Source organism: Alexandromys fortis, unplaced genomic scaffold (assembly GCF_014885135.2).
Source record: "Alexandromys fortis isolate MF-2015 unplaced genomic scaffold, M_Fortis_MF-2015_v1.1 scaffold_1, whole genome shotgun sequence".
In the NCBI taxonomy this organism is placed as follows: domain Eukaryota; kingdom Metazoa; phylum Chordata; class Mammalia; order Rodentia; family Cricetidae; genus Alexandromys; species Alexandromys fortis.
The window spans coordinates 14,974,851-14,990,934 of record NW_026067927.1 but is presented as its reverse complement, the minus strand read 5'-3'; the positions used below and the strand labels follow the sequence as shown (position 1 = coordinate 14,990,934).

Here is a 16,084-nt window from a genome sequence, read left to right as displayed (position 1 = left end):
GAGGAGCAGTGTACAAGGTCACACTACCTTGAGTGCCTTTGCATTATAAAAAGCTACTCAGTGACCAAGAGAGGTTCATGTACAGCACACTGTCAACAAGTATCATCACAGTTTGATCCTTCATCATGGATGAGGCATATCAAAAGTCTCAATTTCAATATTAGTTTTAACAAAACTTTGGTATGTATCACTGTTCAACAAAATTTCAGTCAAGATGTTAAAGCTACTCAGAAGTCATCTGAGGGAGTGTTCTCTGTGCTGCCAAACCAAATACAATATGGACAGTGCTACAAGCAAGAGAACCTACATTGGGTCTCCAGATCGTATGTGTTTGCAGGCTGTCTGTATTACAGATTCACAGGCTTCATTCAAAGCTCGATCAATGCGGTAATCTGCACCAGGGTCAGTCTCCTGAATCAGTGTCTGAAGCTGGGTTGGGGGGAAAAAAAAGGTGATTAAAGCACAGAGAAGAGCAATGTCATATCATCAGATGCTCGGTCCAGCACATCACAACATAATCTAAACAATGTTCTACAAATGTTACTGGCCACGCTGAAAAACTCCAACGGAACACTTCCCAATTTTCTCCACTTGCTCCAGGTTTTCTGTTGAAGTCACTGTGGCACTTGAATATTCACCTGGTTGGACCCTTCTTCACTGGGCATCCACAAACAAGTCTTTACAATATGCCTATGTAGGCTCCCTCCTGACTAATCAGATTTCTCAACCTGCTGCTTAGATGGAAGCCAGAGTTGAGAAGAACAAAAGACAGCTCTAATTAGAGATGAATCTGGTTCTAACAAGGCTATAAATTTTGCTGCAGCAACACTGGTACATAACAAGTATACAGTGTTTTATTAAGGCAGATGTGAGAGATTTCAATTAACTCACAGCTGGAATTAGAAAACAAGAATGTGCTGGGTGGTGATGGTGCACACCTTTGATCTCAGCACAAGAAGATGATCTCTGAGTCAGAGGCCAACTACAGTCTACAGGGTGAGTTCCAGGACAGCCAGGGATACACAGAGAATCCCTGTCTATAAAAACAGACATACAACAAACAAACAAAGCAAAACAAAAATAAGAAAAGAATGGTTACAATTTCTTACTTTTTCCAACAATATTTATATCTTAAGGATCACAAATGTTTGTTGTATAGCACAGGAAACTGAGAATACATTCCTTCTCATCTACTTTTGCTTGACTCGTTCTTTATTGTGGAATGAAGGCAGGAAAATAGGCACCTCAGATTGGAGCACTGCAGAAACTTGATCAGAAGACCCAAGCTCAATTAATGGTTCTGTTCCTGTGTAACAACAGCTTTGAGAACTAGACAAGTTCATCTGACTCTACATTCTCCCATTATCTCTCTCTACTTTTTTTTCCTGTACTTTTATTTTATGAATGAGTGTTTTGCCTAAATGTATGTCTGAGCTCTTTAGACGAGGCTGGCCTCGAACTCAGAGCTCCACCGTCCTCTGTCTCCTGAGTGCTGGAATTAAATGTGTGTGCCACCACTCGGGCCTTAACTGCACATTTTAAGAAACAGCCAAGTGTGGTGGTGCACATCTTTAACCAGAGTGCTTAGTATGCAGAGACCTCTGTTGAGTTCAAGATCAGCCTGGTTTAGAATTCTAGGACATCCAGGGATACACACTGAGATCCCAAAACAAACAAACAAACAACACATAGGCAAACAAAAATTAATACTACATGAAAAAAAGACAAGGTAAATTGGAAAGCATTTTATAGATGGAAGACCATTATTCCTACAGATGGATGACATATAGGGTTGTGGAGTCAAAATCTTAAATGTGAGAAAGAAAAACAGAAAATTATGACCCTTACTCATTTAAGTTCTCCCCTCCCCGCCCCCCCACCTTAAGAATTGGATAGTTTTGGGCTGGAGGTTCTGAGTTCAATTCCCAGCAACCACATGGTGACTCACAATCATATAAAGCGGGATTTGATTCTCTCTTCCGACATAAAGGCATATGTGCAGATAGAACACTCATATTCATAAAGTAAATAAATCTTAAAAAAGAAGAAGAATTGGGACATTTTCTGGCTGGGCCATGGTGGAACATGCCTTTAATCCCAGCACTAGGGAGGCAGAGGTAGGCATATGTCTGAGTTCAAGGCTTGCCTGGTCTACAGAGAAGCCCTGCCTCAAAAAAGGCAAATGAAAAAACAAAACGATATAAACTGATGCTATGACTGCGTATATATTCCAGGCCCTGGAATTAAAGAAAAGCTTCGGAGAGACTGCCTGGAGAACACTGTGCAGTTATCCCTGGTGTGAGAAAGCATGGGCTAAACCCCATTAATTATAGCCCAAGACTATTGTTGGTGACTGTGGTAAATTTGAGGAGCATATACTCATGAAGATAATAATTATCCATATGCTTTACAGCTCAGTACTTGCTGATGACTGTCAACAGATCACTAAATTAATTCAAATCTGCTGTGTTAAGAAAGAAAACTTTCAAAATGAAAAGAAATCCACAAGAACTGCTTTAAAGCATTCATTATTTTAAGGATGGATAATAAAGAAGAGGAAGGAAGACTACCTTTGGAGAAATGCCTCTAACTTTTGTGATTAGAAACAAACAAAAACCCAACAACAACCACACAATAAAAATGCAATGTTTCTTTCCTAAGCAGTCTTAATGCAGTCAAAACCACACAGTTCACTATTTGCGGTCACCCTCTGGTTTGGAAAGCACCTTTTCTGGGCAGAAAGGGTGAAGTGGGTGGCACTCACTTACCTTTGAGTCACTTGTTCTTTCAACAAGCTCACTTTCAGGGAGTGAACAAGGTGCCTTAAAATAAAGTTGAGTCCAGTCTATTTTCCTTTCCTGAACACTTTACAGCAGCTGTAGGCTAAGTAAAGATAATTTCCCCCTACCCTCCCTCCACAGCCTTTCTAGATGGAATTAAGGATGCAAAGCAAACCCAGCAGAGGCTGTCTCCTGAGTCATCCTGGACTGCAGCCAGGCACACTCATTGGCATGGAGGACACCGAGGGCAACAACAGCCATCAAGGAGGACTACAGTGTCACGGCCACCCTCGTCTCGCAAGGAATGACGCGACCACCGGAGCTCTTCTCACTGCAGTTTATTCCAGGACTTTATTCACTTTCTCTCCCCCCCCTTCTGGGCAAACCTCTCCCAGCCCTTAAGTAGGCATGGGCTGCCAATCCCGGATTGCCAGGTGGGCACTGCCCATAGGCCCACGCATATGCAAGCAGCTGATAATCATTTCGTAATAATAGCATAAGTCAGACTTTAGCCATAGGAGTTGATTATACATCTCCATCAGGTGTGATTCCATGCAGCTCACTACACTACAGAGAAACTGATCTTCAACAACTCAGTCCACAGTAGGTTCCAGAAGCCTCCTCCTAGCTGACTTTGCTATTTTAGAGAAGAGTCTACAGCTGTCTTTTCATCCCACCATAAGATACATTATGCAACTGCACAATACTATCTACTGAGTCAGGGTTAACAGAAGCTAAGGTAAAATTTCACTCCAATATCCAAGCTTATATAAGCTTGTGTTTCAGACTATCAAATTTTGTTACAGACTGAAATTCTGATTTTTACATGATTGGTTAGAAAATAAAACTCAAGTAATACTTAGTTTTTAATAACAATACCAAAAGCAAAGTATAAAATAAAATGTGGTTTTCTTTTTTGTAAACTATTTTGATATTATGTGCACTGGTGTTCTGCCTGCATGTATATCTATATGAGGGTGTCAGATCTTGCAGCAACAGTTGTGAGCTGTCATGTGGGTTCAGTGGAAGAACAGCCAGTGCTCTTAACTGCTGAGCCATCTTTCCAGCTCCAAATAGTGGTTTTCTAAAGTGACACTTTAGTTCTAAAACTAAAGTATTGTTCATGCTTCCTAAAGGGAGAGTCACTGTACAGGGTGCTACTGTTGTATTTGGTATTCTAAACTGCACAAGGGATTTATTATTCAAAAAAGTAACAAAGGTGGACAAAGGTAATGAGACAAAGGCACTATAAAACTATAAAGTATTTTGATGACTCTATTCTGATCTTCAGTTATTGGATTGCTTGCTTATGAACACTGAATTAAGAGTTACTTTATTTATCTTCTCCCAACCACCTTTACACCCTTTCCTGCAAAGTTTGGAGCCAGTGAAATAAAGACCATTCTATTCATAGTTGCCTTGGTTTAATTAATAAAGACAGTGTAATTCTGGAAACGTTTCAGGCTTGCAGCATATGAGTAAAAAAGGAAGAAAAGAAACTGCCAGAAATTTTCCATTCATGTCAACTCTCAATTTCAACTCAATCAAACTTGTTAAGACAGGCAAGTTCTCTTCTGCTAACAGCCTTCCTTGATTTTGCAGAAACCGATTTGCCTTTATTCTTTCTGTGTTTAATAATCAAATTTGGCAAGTTCTTTAGAAACAGGAAAAAAATAAGCAACTCCAGAGCTGTTTTTATTGATTATGGATTTGAGCTTTGAAGTGCAGCAACTTCTACATCCTTAATAAAACCTGCTCATAGAAACAATAATTCTGTCTATCATTAGTACCTGGTATTCATTGTGATGTCAGGAGTAAATCCAGAGAAACTGCCTGTCAGGTTCCTTGGCTGACAAAATGTGACAGCTGTTCTGGCTAGTTGAGGTCAACCTGACACAAGCTAGAGTCATCCGAGAGGAGGGAGCCTCCATAAGACCCGGCTGTATGCAAGCCTATGGGGCATTTTTTAATTGATGATTGATGTGGGAGGTCCCGGGTGATTGTGGGTGGTGTCACCTCTAGTGAGGTGGTCCTGGGTTCTATAATAAAGTCAGCTGAGCAAGCCACAAAGGACAAATAAGTAAGCAGCAGTCCTCTATGGCCTCTACATTAGTTGCTACCTCCAGATTCCCGCTTGAGTTCCTGCCTTGACTTTGTTCAATGATTAACTACAATATGAAAAAGTAAATATTTAGGGGGCTGGAGAGATGGCTCAGTGGTTAAGAGCATTGCCTGCTCTTCCAAAGGTCCTGAGTTCAATTCCCAGCAACCACATGGTAGCTCACAACCATCTGTAATGAGGTCTGATGCCCTCTTCTGGCCTTCAGGCATACACAGAGACAGAACATTGTATACAAAATAAATAAATATTAAAAAAAAAAAAAAGAAAAAGTATTTAAAATAAACCCTTTCTCCCCAGGTTGGACTGGTCATGGTGTTTCATCACAGCAATAGTAATCCTAAGTAAGACAACAGCCAAGGTGGCAGTAGAAATATTTTTCCTTACCGCCTGCTGGCAGTTCATTCCAAGGTTCCCTTTTTCACCCCGCACTACTTTCATCAGACAGTGGAGGGTCCGCCCTTTCCGATGGAGTCCAGAACAGTGGTGTTCAATCTCCCCTCGGCAGCTCAGGATGATCTCAGGACTCAGAGAGAAATCTTCCATCAGCATGCGTCGATAATCCAACATCTCCCCTTGGCACTCACTGCTCACCTGTCGCCCTGTTAGGGGTAAATCATACAGCTATGAAAAATGAGCTTGAGGACCGGTAATCTCTACACTTAATGCACACTTTTCTGTATGCAAAAGAATAAGCCATTTCCTTTCTGGATTAAATTTATATCTACTACATTGAAATGCTTAGAACTTGGCAAAAGCTTCAGCAGCATAAAGCAAACACAGTCTCTAGAGACCCAGGTTTAACCTGCAGGGTTGTACATTACAGACCTTATGAACTAATAATGCAAATGTTTTGCCAAATAAAGTCCCTTTTTCCCCCTTCCTTTTTTTGATTGGGGGGTGGTGGTGGCGGCCTCATTCATGTTACATAGCACTTAGCACTGAGCTACATTTATACATATATATACACATACACACACACACACACACACATCCCTAGATGTCTTATTAATAAGAAAACTATTGAGGGCAGTAAAGAAACCCATAGAACAACCCCTATTGCCCCAAACAGCTAATGTTTGTGAAAAACAAACAAACAAACAAAAAAAACCCAAATAAAACAAAACTATCTTTCAAATATCACAGCAGTTCTCCCACGTTTCTGAGCTATAAAAGTGATCAGGGAAAACTGAAAAAAGCAACAAGACCTACCCCCTAGCAATTCCCCCCAATCTAAACACATAGGTTATCCAGCCAGTTAGTTTGCTGATATAATTTAGAGCCATAATTTAAAGTCACTTTGACCTAAAACTTGTGTAACATGTTATCCCACTATTCTAAAGAATGCTTCAGTAGCCACTGTACAAATTCAAAGGTCTAAAAGAAACATTAGGAAATAACTAGTTATAGGCACAAGAAGCTTCAGAAGGGGACTGAGAAGGAATGAGAGGTAAGAGGAATGAAGCATTAATCACCTCTGTGCACAGCTGACTCCAGGCACATCAGAAGGTAGGAGAGCCTGGCTTCCCGGGACCGAGGAAGGTTTTCCACATTGCACCGGTATTTCTTCAAGTCACTCTTACAGGATTTGGCCAGTGAATAACTGACTTTATAATCCTGAGCAATGAGCTTTTGGCGTGTAGTTAGTGCTTCTCTACACTGAGGAAAGAGTGTAAGGGAAGGAGAGACCACTTAACGTGGCTCAGTTATCTCATAAGCAGAAGACACTCAGAACCATCCAAGTCAACAACTGTACTTTTTACCAAAATGCCTATCTAAGTTTGTTTAAAATCTGGCTCTAGGGTCTGGAGAGATGATTCAGCAGTTAAGAGCACTTGTAGCTCTTCCAGAGGACCCAGGTTCCATTCTCAGCACCTACACAGCATTCTCTAACTCCAGTTCCAGGATTCTGACCCTCTTCTAACTTCTGCCAACATACACATACGTGCATACAGGCAAAAAATTCATATACAAAAAATAATAAACAGTATGAAAAGAATTAGGAGTAAATCAATGGGAAACTCTGGAATCTGGTGGTGAACTGTTAATTGTTGCTAGAAGGGCAGCACATAGATGTCTGCTGGGTCCTAACACACTAAACTTGACACAAAGTATTCTTTCTTATTCAGCCATACTCCTGGTATAAATTTCACAAGAACTAAGTGACAGCTGTGCTGTTGAACAGGCTTTCTGTTTACTCTGAAGACAGTAAATACTTGAGCTGTATAAGAAATCAAAACATAGAATTGCAAAATTAGTTACTTTTCAAAACATTACAAAGTCCTGTCCATTTAGTGACAGGACTAAGGTTAATAAGAACATTTAAGGAGATAATACTGAAAAAATTAAACAGCTGGGCTGGAGAGATGGCTCAGAGGTTAAGAGAACTAACTGCTGTTCTGGAGGTCCTGAGTTCAATTCCCAGCAACTGCATGATGGCTCATACCCATTATAATGAGATCTGGTGCCCAGAACACTACATACATAATAAATAAATTAAGAAAAAAAAATCAAACAGCTGGCTACCAGTGAAGGCTATTAGGATGGTTAGCACACACTACCTGAGTATGCAGAGCTGACATTAATTTGGTTCTTACTTAAAAATTTCTCCAATTTTAATCTCAAATGACTTCTCACTGTATAAGCATCACAATTTGAGTGTCGTTTTCTTGGTTTAAGACAAATATATTTTTCAAAATTTATTTATTTACTTTGTATGTGAGCGTGGGGGGGGTAGTGGGTGCACCACAACATGTATGTGGAGATCAGAGAGCAACCTGCAAAGGTTGAGTTCCTCCTTCAATCATGTGGATTCTGGATGAATTCAGGCCATCTGGCTTGGAGGCAGGTGCCTTTATTCTCTGAGCAGTCCTGTCAGGTCTGTCTTGCTTTTTAAGATGGACTATTACTATGTACCGTGACTGGCCCCAAACTGCAGACCCTCCTGCCTTCGCCTTCTGAGCGAGGGTATCTATCACAGGCATGTGCAACCAGACCAAGTGCCTAAATATACTCAGTGCACTTAAACAAGTGTCTCAGCTCTGGAGAGTATGTGCTCTCTATCAGTAATTCATACCTTGGTAAAGTCAGTTCTGTGGATCCATAGTTTGGAATTATTTTGGAGGAAGAAAACTGTGTTTGTACCAATTATATACAGATAATCTTCTAGTCACCACCCCCTGAACAATGTAATGTAGCAACAATCATTGCAGTTATCACCTCATCCACAGTGTGAGAGATATACACACATGTGTGTACACACACACACACACATTTTGCCTTTTTTTTGGTATTTATTTATTTATTTATTTATTTATTTATTTATTTTTGAGACAGGGTTTCTCTGTGGTTTTGGAGCCTGTCCTGGAACTAGCTCTTGTAGACCAGGCTGGTCTCGAACTCACAGAGATCCGCCTGCCTCTGCCTCCTGCCTCTGCCTCCCAAGTGCTGGGATTAAAGGCGTGCGCCACCACTGCCCGGCTCACATTTTGTTTTTTTTGAGAAACGATTACTCTATGTAGCCCTGGCTGCCCTGGAACTTGCTTTGTAGACCAGGCTGGCTTCAGACTCAGAGATCCACTTGCCTCTCCCTCATGAGTGCTGGGATTAAAGGTGCTTGCATCACCACCTGGCAAGTGAGGTATTTTAAGCAATCTTGACGCTTAAAGTTCACAGGAGAATGTGCATAGGTTATTATACAAAAACTATGCTATTTTGTATAAGAAACTTGACTGACCACCCTCTGATATTTGAGTATGTGGTATCTGAGTATATGGATGGTGTTTTGATATCAACCCTTTGGAAAGACTACAAAACAACCGTGTCAGAGAATGTTCTAAAAGCCAGCAGTGGTAGCACATGTGAATCCCAGAATTTGGGAGGCAAAAGAAAGAGGATCAGGACTTCAAGGTCACCCTTGGCTCCATCCTGAGTTTGAGGACAGTCTGGGGTATGAGACTATGTTCCAGAAACAATCACCCAAATCTAAACCAAAAAAAGAAACTAAAGTTTGTTTGCTGAAGCTTTCTAAAATAGTAAAACAATAGTTCCCTTCAAAGTGGTACCTTTTCACTCATGGATTCTTCAAATTTATGGTTAAAAAGACATTTATACACTCTTCCTTCACCAGCTTGGGTCTGTAAGAGAAAACATACACATGATAATTACAATTAGCTAATGATATGCTAATATGCTATGATATACCCAGTCTTATACAGAACCTTTATTAAATACACTATTAATTAGAAAACTCAAGTGAGTCTCTTAAATTTGATACCAGAGTCAGTTAGACTTTATAGTCAGTGGCTCTGATAGCTAACACTGAAAATTCAAAACGGCATGTAGAAAGGGAGGACACAGAGGTTACTCAGTCCTTTGCTGAGTCAGAAAAGAGATCAGTGAAGTGTGTACAAAGCTTAGGGGGTCTAACATGTGCAAGGGACTGCATTCAATTCTCTGCATAGGGAAAAGAAGGAAGGGGACTGGAAGTTGTCTCATGAAATCAGCAGGCCGAGCTCTAGCCAAGGATAAGGTTTTAAAGTTAGATAATTTTTTATTTGTTTTGAGACAGTATATCTCTGTGCAACCCTAGCTGTCCTGAAAATCTATAGACCTGGCCTCCAACTTACAAGATCTACCAGTCCCTGCCACCAAACCTGACTACTGTCTATTTTACTGAGAGCTGGGAATAAAGCGTGCACCATCAACTCACTGTAGACAAAATAGGTTTTGAAGAACCGAAACTATGCCCAGCACGGTGGCCCTTGCCTTTAATTCCAGCACTAGGATAGGAAGGCAGAGGACAAAGGTAGAAATAAATGGATCTCTGTGAGCTCAACATCAGCCTGGGCTATATAGTGACTTCTAGAACAGACAGGGCTATGTAGAAGATGGCCTGTCTTAAAACAAAAACAAAACCCTGAAATTAAAAGGTATGAGAAAGTAGAAAAATAATGTATTCAGACTGTCAGAAACAAACTGTTAGTTCATGTTGTTACATCTTCAAGACTGAGCACCCAACACTATTTTTTGTACCTTGGGACCAATTCCATCTTCTACTTTAGTGGCTTTCCTATGTGTGCCTGTTTGTGATGGTGTATTTCATTCTGGAATACAGTACTACAGATATTTAAAAAAAAGAAAAACAGATTCATAGTGACTCACATTTTCACAAAAGCGCTCCCGATCATCTCGGCAAGCAAAATACAAATGACGGTCCAAATGAAAGTCATCCGAGGACAGCTCAGCCACCCGGAGGATGGCTTTCTTGCAGAGTTCAGAGACTTGAATCTTCGGCTCTTTTTCTTCTGCTTCTTTCACCAGGCCTTTTTCCAAACACGATACCACCTCACCTTGTGAATGTGCATCCTAAAATAGCAAGGATATTTTAAATCTTTCACCATACAGAGATCAAATAAACAGTTGCTCTTCAAAAAAAAAGGGAGGGGGGCGGGGTGTGTAGAGGCTGGAGAGTTGGTTCAGCAGTTAAGAATCACATTCTGGTCTAGCAGAGGATCTGGATTCAGTTCCTACTACTTATGCTGGTGATTCACAATTGTTCCTAACTCCAGCTCCAGGAGAGCCAAAGCTTCCTGGCCTCCATGGGTCTATCTCTTACACTCACACACGCACATTATAAATGGAAAATAGGATTCTTAGAAGTTATTCTTAAGATTTTTTTTTCAAAAAGTTTTATTTATTTGTATGTGTGTATCTGTATTTGCATATGTGTATGGGTCCCTCTGGAGGCCAGAAGAAGACATCATGTCCCCTGGAGCTGGAGTTACAGATGCTTGAGAACTACCTAACAAAGTGTTGGGAATTGAACTCTGATCTTCTGCAAGAGCAGAAGAACTCTTAACAAGAGTCAACTCTCTAGCCCTGAAGTCCTAGGAATTTTGGTATAGCTTAGCACTAATAATAAGGTCTTGAGTTCTTATATTTTTATGTTTGAAATGTCAGGAGCTCTTCCCTCCTATTAAAACAGTAGGCTTTAAAGTTTTCTAAGTTATTTATTTAGTTTGTATATATATATAATATATATACAAATAAATATATATATGGTCAGAAATTCTTAAGAAATGACATTGGGGCTGGAGAGATAGATAGTTCAGGGGTTAAGAGAACTGGTTCCTCTTCCAGAGATCCTGAGTTCAATTCCCAGCAACCACATGGTGGTTCACAACTGTCCTATAATGAGATATGGTTCCTTCTTCTGGCCTGCAGATATACATGCAGGCAGAATACTATATACATAATAAATAAAATCTTAAACACTTGGTGGGATGAGAAATGACACTCTCCCAAGTTTTCCTCTTATCTCCATGTGTGTCATCACACAGCAGGTGAGAGTGGGAAGAGACTGAGAGAGACACACACACACAGAAATAAACAATTAGAAACCAACACTGACATTACTGAGATTATAGGCATGTACCACCACACCTGGCTACTTTTTCAAAATAAAAGATATTTACAAAGTTACTCTGAGTTCCTATCTGGTTCTGCCCTTTGGGTAACTGAATTACAAACAAATATTTGACAATGGTGACTATGTCTATGGCTGAGGTCAATGGTAGAGTGGTAGCCTAGTATACACAGCTCATGTACTCAATCCCCAGCACTGGGAGGCTGTATGGGGTAACGCTGTAAGAATTTCTGGGCATGCTGGGACAGGTCTATAATCTTAGCACTAACTTGGAGGTAGTGGCTGGAGGGTCAGGAGTCAAAGCTAGCCTCAGCTACATAGTAAGCTTGAGGTCAGTCTAGCTAATGTGAAATTCTACCTGCTTAATAGCAAAAAAAAAAAAAAAAAAAAAAAAACAAAGAAAAGAGAAAGGAAGGAAGGTGTACTGAGGATGTGGCATAAATGGCAGAGTACTTAGCCTACAAAAGACTCTAGGCGCCATTCCTGGGAGGTTATACATCAAAGGATCACGAATGGCAACTGAAGCAGGTCACATTCAGCTACTTAGCAGATTCCATGCCAGCCTGTGCTACACAAAGACTTGTTTAAAAAAAAAGGGGGGGGTGTGCCAAGATGAGATGGCTTGGTAGTTAAGAACAATGGCTGCTTTTCCAGAGGACCAGAGTTCAGTTCCCAGTACCCACAAGGCAGCTCACAACTGTCTGTAACTCCAGTTCTAGGCAATCTGATCTTTTTACACCAATACACATAAAATAAAGTTAAAAAAGAAAGAAGGAAAAAAAGAAAAGAAAAAGAAAGCAGGAAAAGTGCTTGCTGTATCAGCACAGACACTGAGAGAAACAATTAATATGGAACCTCCTGAAACTGAAAAGCTTCTGTAAAACAAAGGACGTAGTCAACAAGACAAAACAACAGCCAACAGAATGGGAAAAGATCTTCACTAACCCCACAACAGGTAAGAGTTCTGATCTCCAAAATATCCAAAGAACTCAAGAAATTGGTGGTCAAAAGAACAAACAATCCAATTTAAAAAATGGGGTACAGACCTAAACAGATAATTCTCAACAGATGAATCTAAAATGGCTGAAAGACACTTAAGGAAATGTTCAACATCCTTAGTCCTCAGAGAAATGCAAATCAAGACAACTCTGAGAGTCCATCTTATACCTGTAAGAATGGCCAAGATCAAAAACACTGATGACAACTTATGCTGGAGAGATTGTGGGGTAAAGGGAACACTCCTGCATTGCTGGTGGGAATGCAAGCTAGTACAACCCCTTTGGATGTCAGTGTGCCAATTTCTCAGAAAATTAGGAAACAACCTTCCTCAAGACCCAGTAATACCACTTTTGGGCACATAGCCAAAGGATGCTCAATCATGCCTCAAGGACATGTGCTCAACTATGTTCATAGCAGCATTGTTTGTCATAGCCAGAACCAGGAAACAACATAAATGCGCCTCAACTGAAGAATGGATAAGGAAAATGTGGTACATTTATACAATGGAGTACTACACAGCAGAAAAAATAAGGCAGCTTGAATTTTGCAGGCAAACGGATGGAGCTAGAAAACATTATTTTGAGTGAGGTGGCCCACACCCAGAAAGACAATTATCACATGTACTCACTCACAGGTGGTTTTTAAACATAAAGAAAACCAGCTTACAAAACACAATCTATGCTGGCCTTGAACTCAAGAGATCTGCTGGTCTCGGCAACTCATGTGCTGGGATTAGAAGCGTGCATCACTATGCTCAGCTAGATTTATTTAAGTGTATGGTGCTAGAGATTAAACCAAAGCCTCTGTGTAGAGGAGAGTTGGGGTGGATGGCACAGGTGCCAAGTGAAGATCAGAGGATAACTCATGGGAGTCAGCTCTTTCCTTCCTTCATGTGGACCTAGGAAACTGAACTCAGGTCATTAGACTGCAAATGTCTTTACCTTATGTGCCATTTACCAGACACCATCTTCTGCCCATTTTTTTTTTTTAAAGATTTACCCTATTTTAAAGTGTGTGTGTGTGTGTGTGTGTGTGTGTGTGTGTGTGTGTGTGTGTGTGTAGGTAGATAGGGGGCTATAAATATGAGTGCTAGTGCCTTCAGAGGCCAAAGGCATTAAATCTCCAGGAGCAGGAGTTAGATTTAGTTGTGAGCTGCCTGACATGGATGCTGAAAACCAAATACAAGTCCTCTGCAAGAGCAGTGAATGCTTTTAAAACTCAATAAATTTTTATTAGTTATGCAATATTTTTATATAATTATATATAAGAAAAAAATTTGTCTGAAAAATACTGTCTTGATAAGCATTTAAAAGTCTGATGGGTTTTTACCATTCTCTAGTTTTAAGTTTCCTGTGATTATTTCAGTGGACTGAAGGAAAAGACTATTTCAACTATTCAAGGTAACTGATTACTAAACTGATATAACTAACAAAAGTGCAGACGTCTGGACGCTGTAGCAAAGGTCCACGACTGAGCAGTTCTGTTAGCCATCCTATTTTTCTTCATGATGTGAATCATTTGTACTTTCACTTCTGGAGACCTGCCCTTTCATTCTGACATTTACTTAGAAAATTCCAAAGGTTTTGAAAATGTACCTTCTTTGTTCTAAAACTCATCTTGGGGGGAAAAATCACTAAAGTTGAATATCATAACATTATTTTACATACTTATACAGAGGAAGGGTGAGGACAGATTAGCCATGAATCCTTTCTTCTCTGGGCCTTGTAGGTCAGTTTCAGTGGCAGCAAATCTGAAGTTTGGCCCTAGAGGATTAAACATTCCCTGAGGTCCTAGAGGAAACTATATAGCAAGGAACTTTTTTTTTTTTTTTTTTTTTTGTAAATGAGGGAGGCTGAGGCCTTATCACTGCCCCTAGAGCATCCTTCCTTAAACTACTTCTATTAGGTATTTTTGTTACAACCTACAAATGCCCTGAGTCAGTCTTGGATCATAGGAAGTGTCTGTACAAGTTCGTTCTCTATCACCTCAAGTCCAAGTTTTCTCCCATGTGAGAGAAGGTTTTCATTTACAAGTTCATAGGTTCACTGGAGAAGTAAATGCAGTAGATACCTTTTCACCAAGACGGATACTGCCACATTTCAAAGTGTTGATATCATTTTTGCAGTCATCCATGAAGCCACAAATCAAACGGTAATCACTGAAAATGATAGCTGTCATTTTAGTAATGTACTGGTGACACTGATATTCAGTTATGTTGCCTCGGTGATCCACCAAGCAGGAAACCATGTAACCTTTACCAACTGGTTCTTCAGCACATTCTTTAATCTGTTAAAAAAAAAAGTAGCTACTTTACACATTTAAAATCAAGAAACCACATTCAAACCAAGAAACTTATTTTGTTATTGTTGTTGCTGGAGATAATATCTCAGTATATAGCCCTGGCTAGCCTAGGACTCTCTATACAGCAGGCTAGCCTTCAACTCAGAGATCCCACTTGCTTCTGCCTCCTGAGTTCAGTCATTAAAAGCTCATTACATAAGAGACAAAAAGGAGGCTGTTTAGAAATACATTGGTTTTAAGGAAAGATGATGTTATATAATGATATGGTAGAGACAAAGAATTTGGTCTTCACTGACTCTCTTGCCCAAGCAAGGTCATAGAAACTGGGATTTCCCTTTCCTGATTCAGGACATAGAAGCCCTAACATTTCCTGTCTTTCAAAACTAGAAGATGGCTATTACATTTTCTGAACTCTTGAACTATCCTTTCCTGGTACTACTACATCATGAGAACCCTCTTATTGCACGGGGTCATGCCAATACCACAGAATGCTGTAGAGACCAAGAAGAATGCTGACAGGCCTGGCTGGATTTCCCCACCCACTTTAATATTAGATACACAATGAAGTCTCCATAAAAACTGGAAGAGCAGTGTTTAAGAGTTTCTAGATAGCTAGACATGCTTATTCCTAGAGGGTGGGGTACTGGGAAAGAGACATGGAACTTGAGGCTTTCGTGACTCCTTGGGGTGGGTGTTGATGGACCCTTTCACAGGGGTTACCTAAGACCCATAATTCATAACAGTAGTAAAATTAAATTTGTGAAGTAGCAATGAAAATAATTTTATGGCTGGGGGTCAGCACATGAGAAACTGTATTAAAACAGTTGCAGCCTTAGAAAGACTTAGGACCAAGGATCTTTATCCTTTCAAATGCCACTTACACTGAGCCAGTAAATGTCTTTTCACCACTCAAATAAAGGAACTGTGGAAATCCTTTTATTTTCTTTAGACAGACTTTCTCTACAGAGCCCTGCCTGTCCTCACTATGTAGACCAGGCTGGGTTCGAACTCAAGAGATCTACCTGCCTTTGCCTCCCAAAGGCTGGGATAAAAGGTGTGCACCACCATGCCTGGCTGAACCTCAATTTTTAACAGAGTCAGAGTAACTGGCTAAATCACCTGGAGACCATGTATTGTGGTAGATGCTTGTGATAACAGCATTTAGGAGTTGAGGAAGGATTCAATTTTTTTTTTCTTCTGAGTCTCATACTTTAGTTAGAAATCTCTGTCTTTCTGAATTCTAATATAAATTTAAAAAGCCAGCTGTGGCGGTGCATGCCTTGGATCCCAGCACTCTGGAAGCATAGGAAGGTGGATCTCAGAGTTTTACATACTGAGTTCCAAGTCACACTGTGAGATCCCCTCTTAAAACAAAACATCTATATATTGACATACAATTTCATTAATTGTTTTTCTCTTTATACTCAATTTATACTTATATAAACAATGATTATAATT

At 40.1% G+C, this 16,084-nt stretch overlaps 1 protein-coding gene across 2 annotated transcripts in view; it reads right to left on the bottom strand.

Moving 5' to 3' along the window:
- Window positions 1-16,084, bottom strand: part of Glg1 (golgi glycoprotein 1) — an 87,865-nt gene that overhangs the window by 31,952 nt on the left and 39,829 nt on the right. For both annotated transcript variants that reach the window (XM_050143596.1, XM_050143595.1), the window contains exons 4-9: window positions 14,396-14,611; window positions 10,063-10,266; window positions 8,964-9,035; window positions 6,375-6,558; window positions 5,287-5,501; window positions 308-429 (exon numbers count right to left, since the gene is read on the bottom strand). In XM_050143596.1, the coding sequence (XP_049999553.1) occupies window positions 308-429; window positions 5,287-5,501; window positions 6,375-6,558; window positions 8,964-9,035; window positions 10,063-10,266; window positions 14,396-14,611 (1,013 nt within the window). The remainder of the gene's footprint in view (window positions 1-307; window positions 430-5,286; window positions 5,502-6,374; window positions 6,559-8,963; window positions 9,036-10,062; window positions 10,267-14,395; window positions 14,612-16,084) is intronic.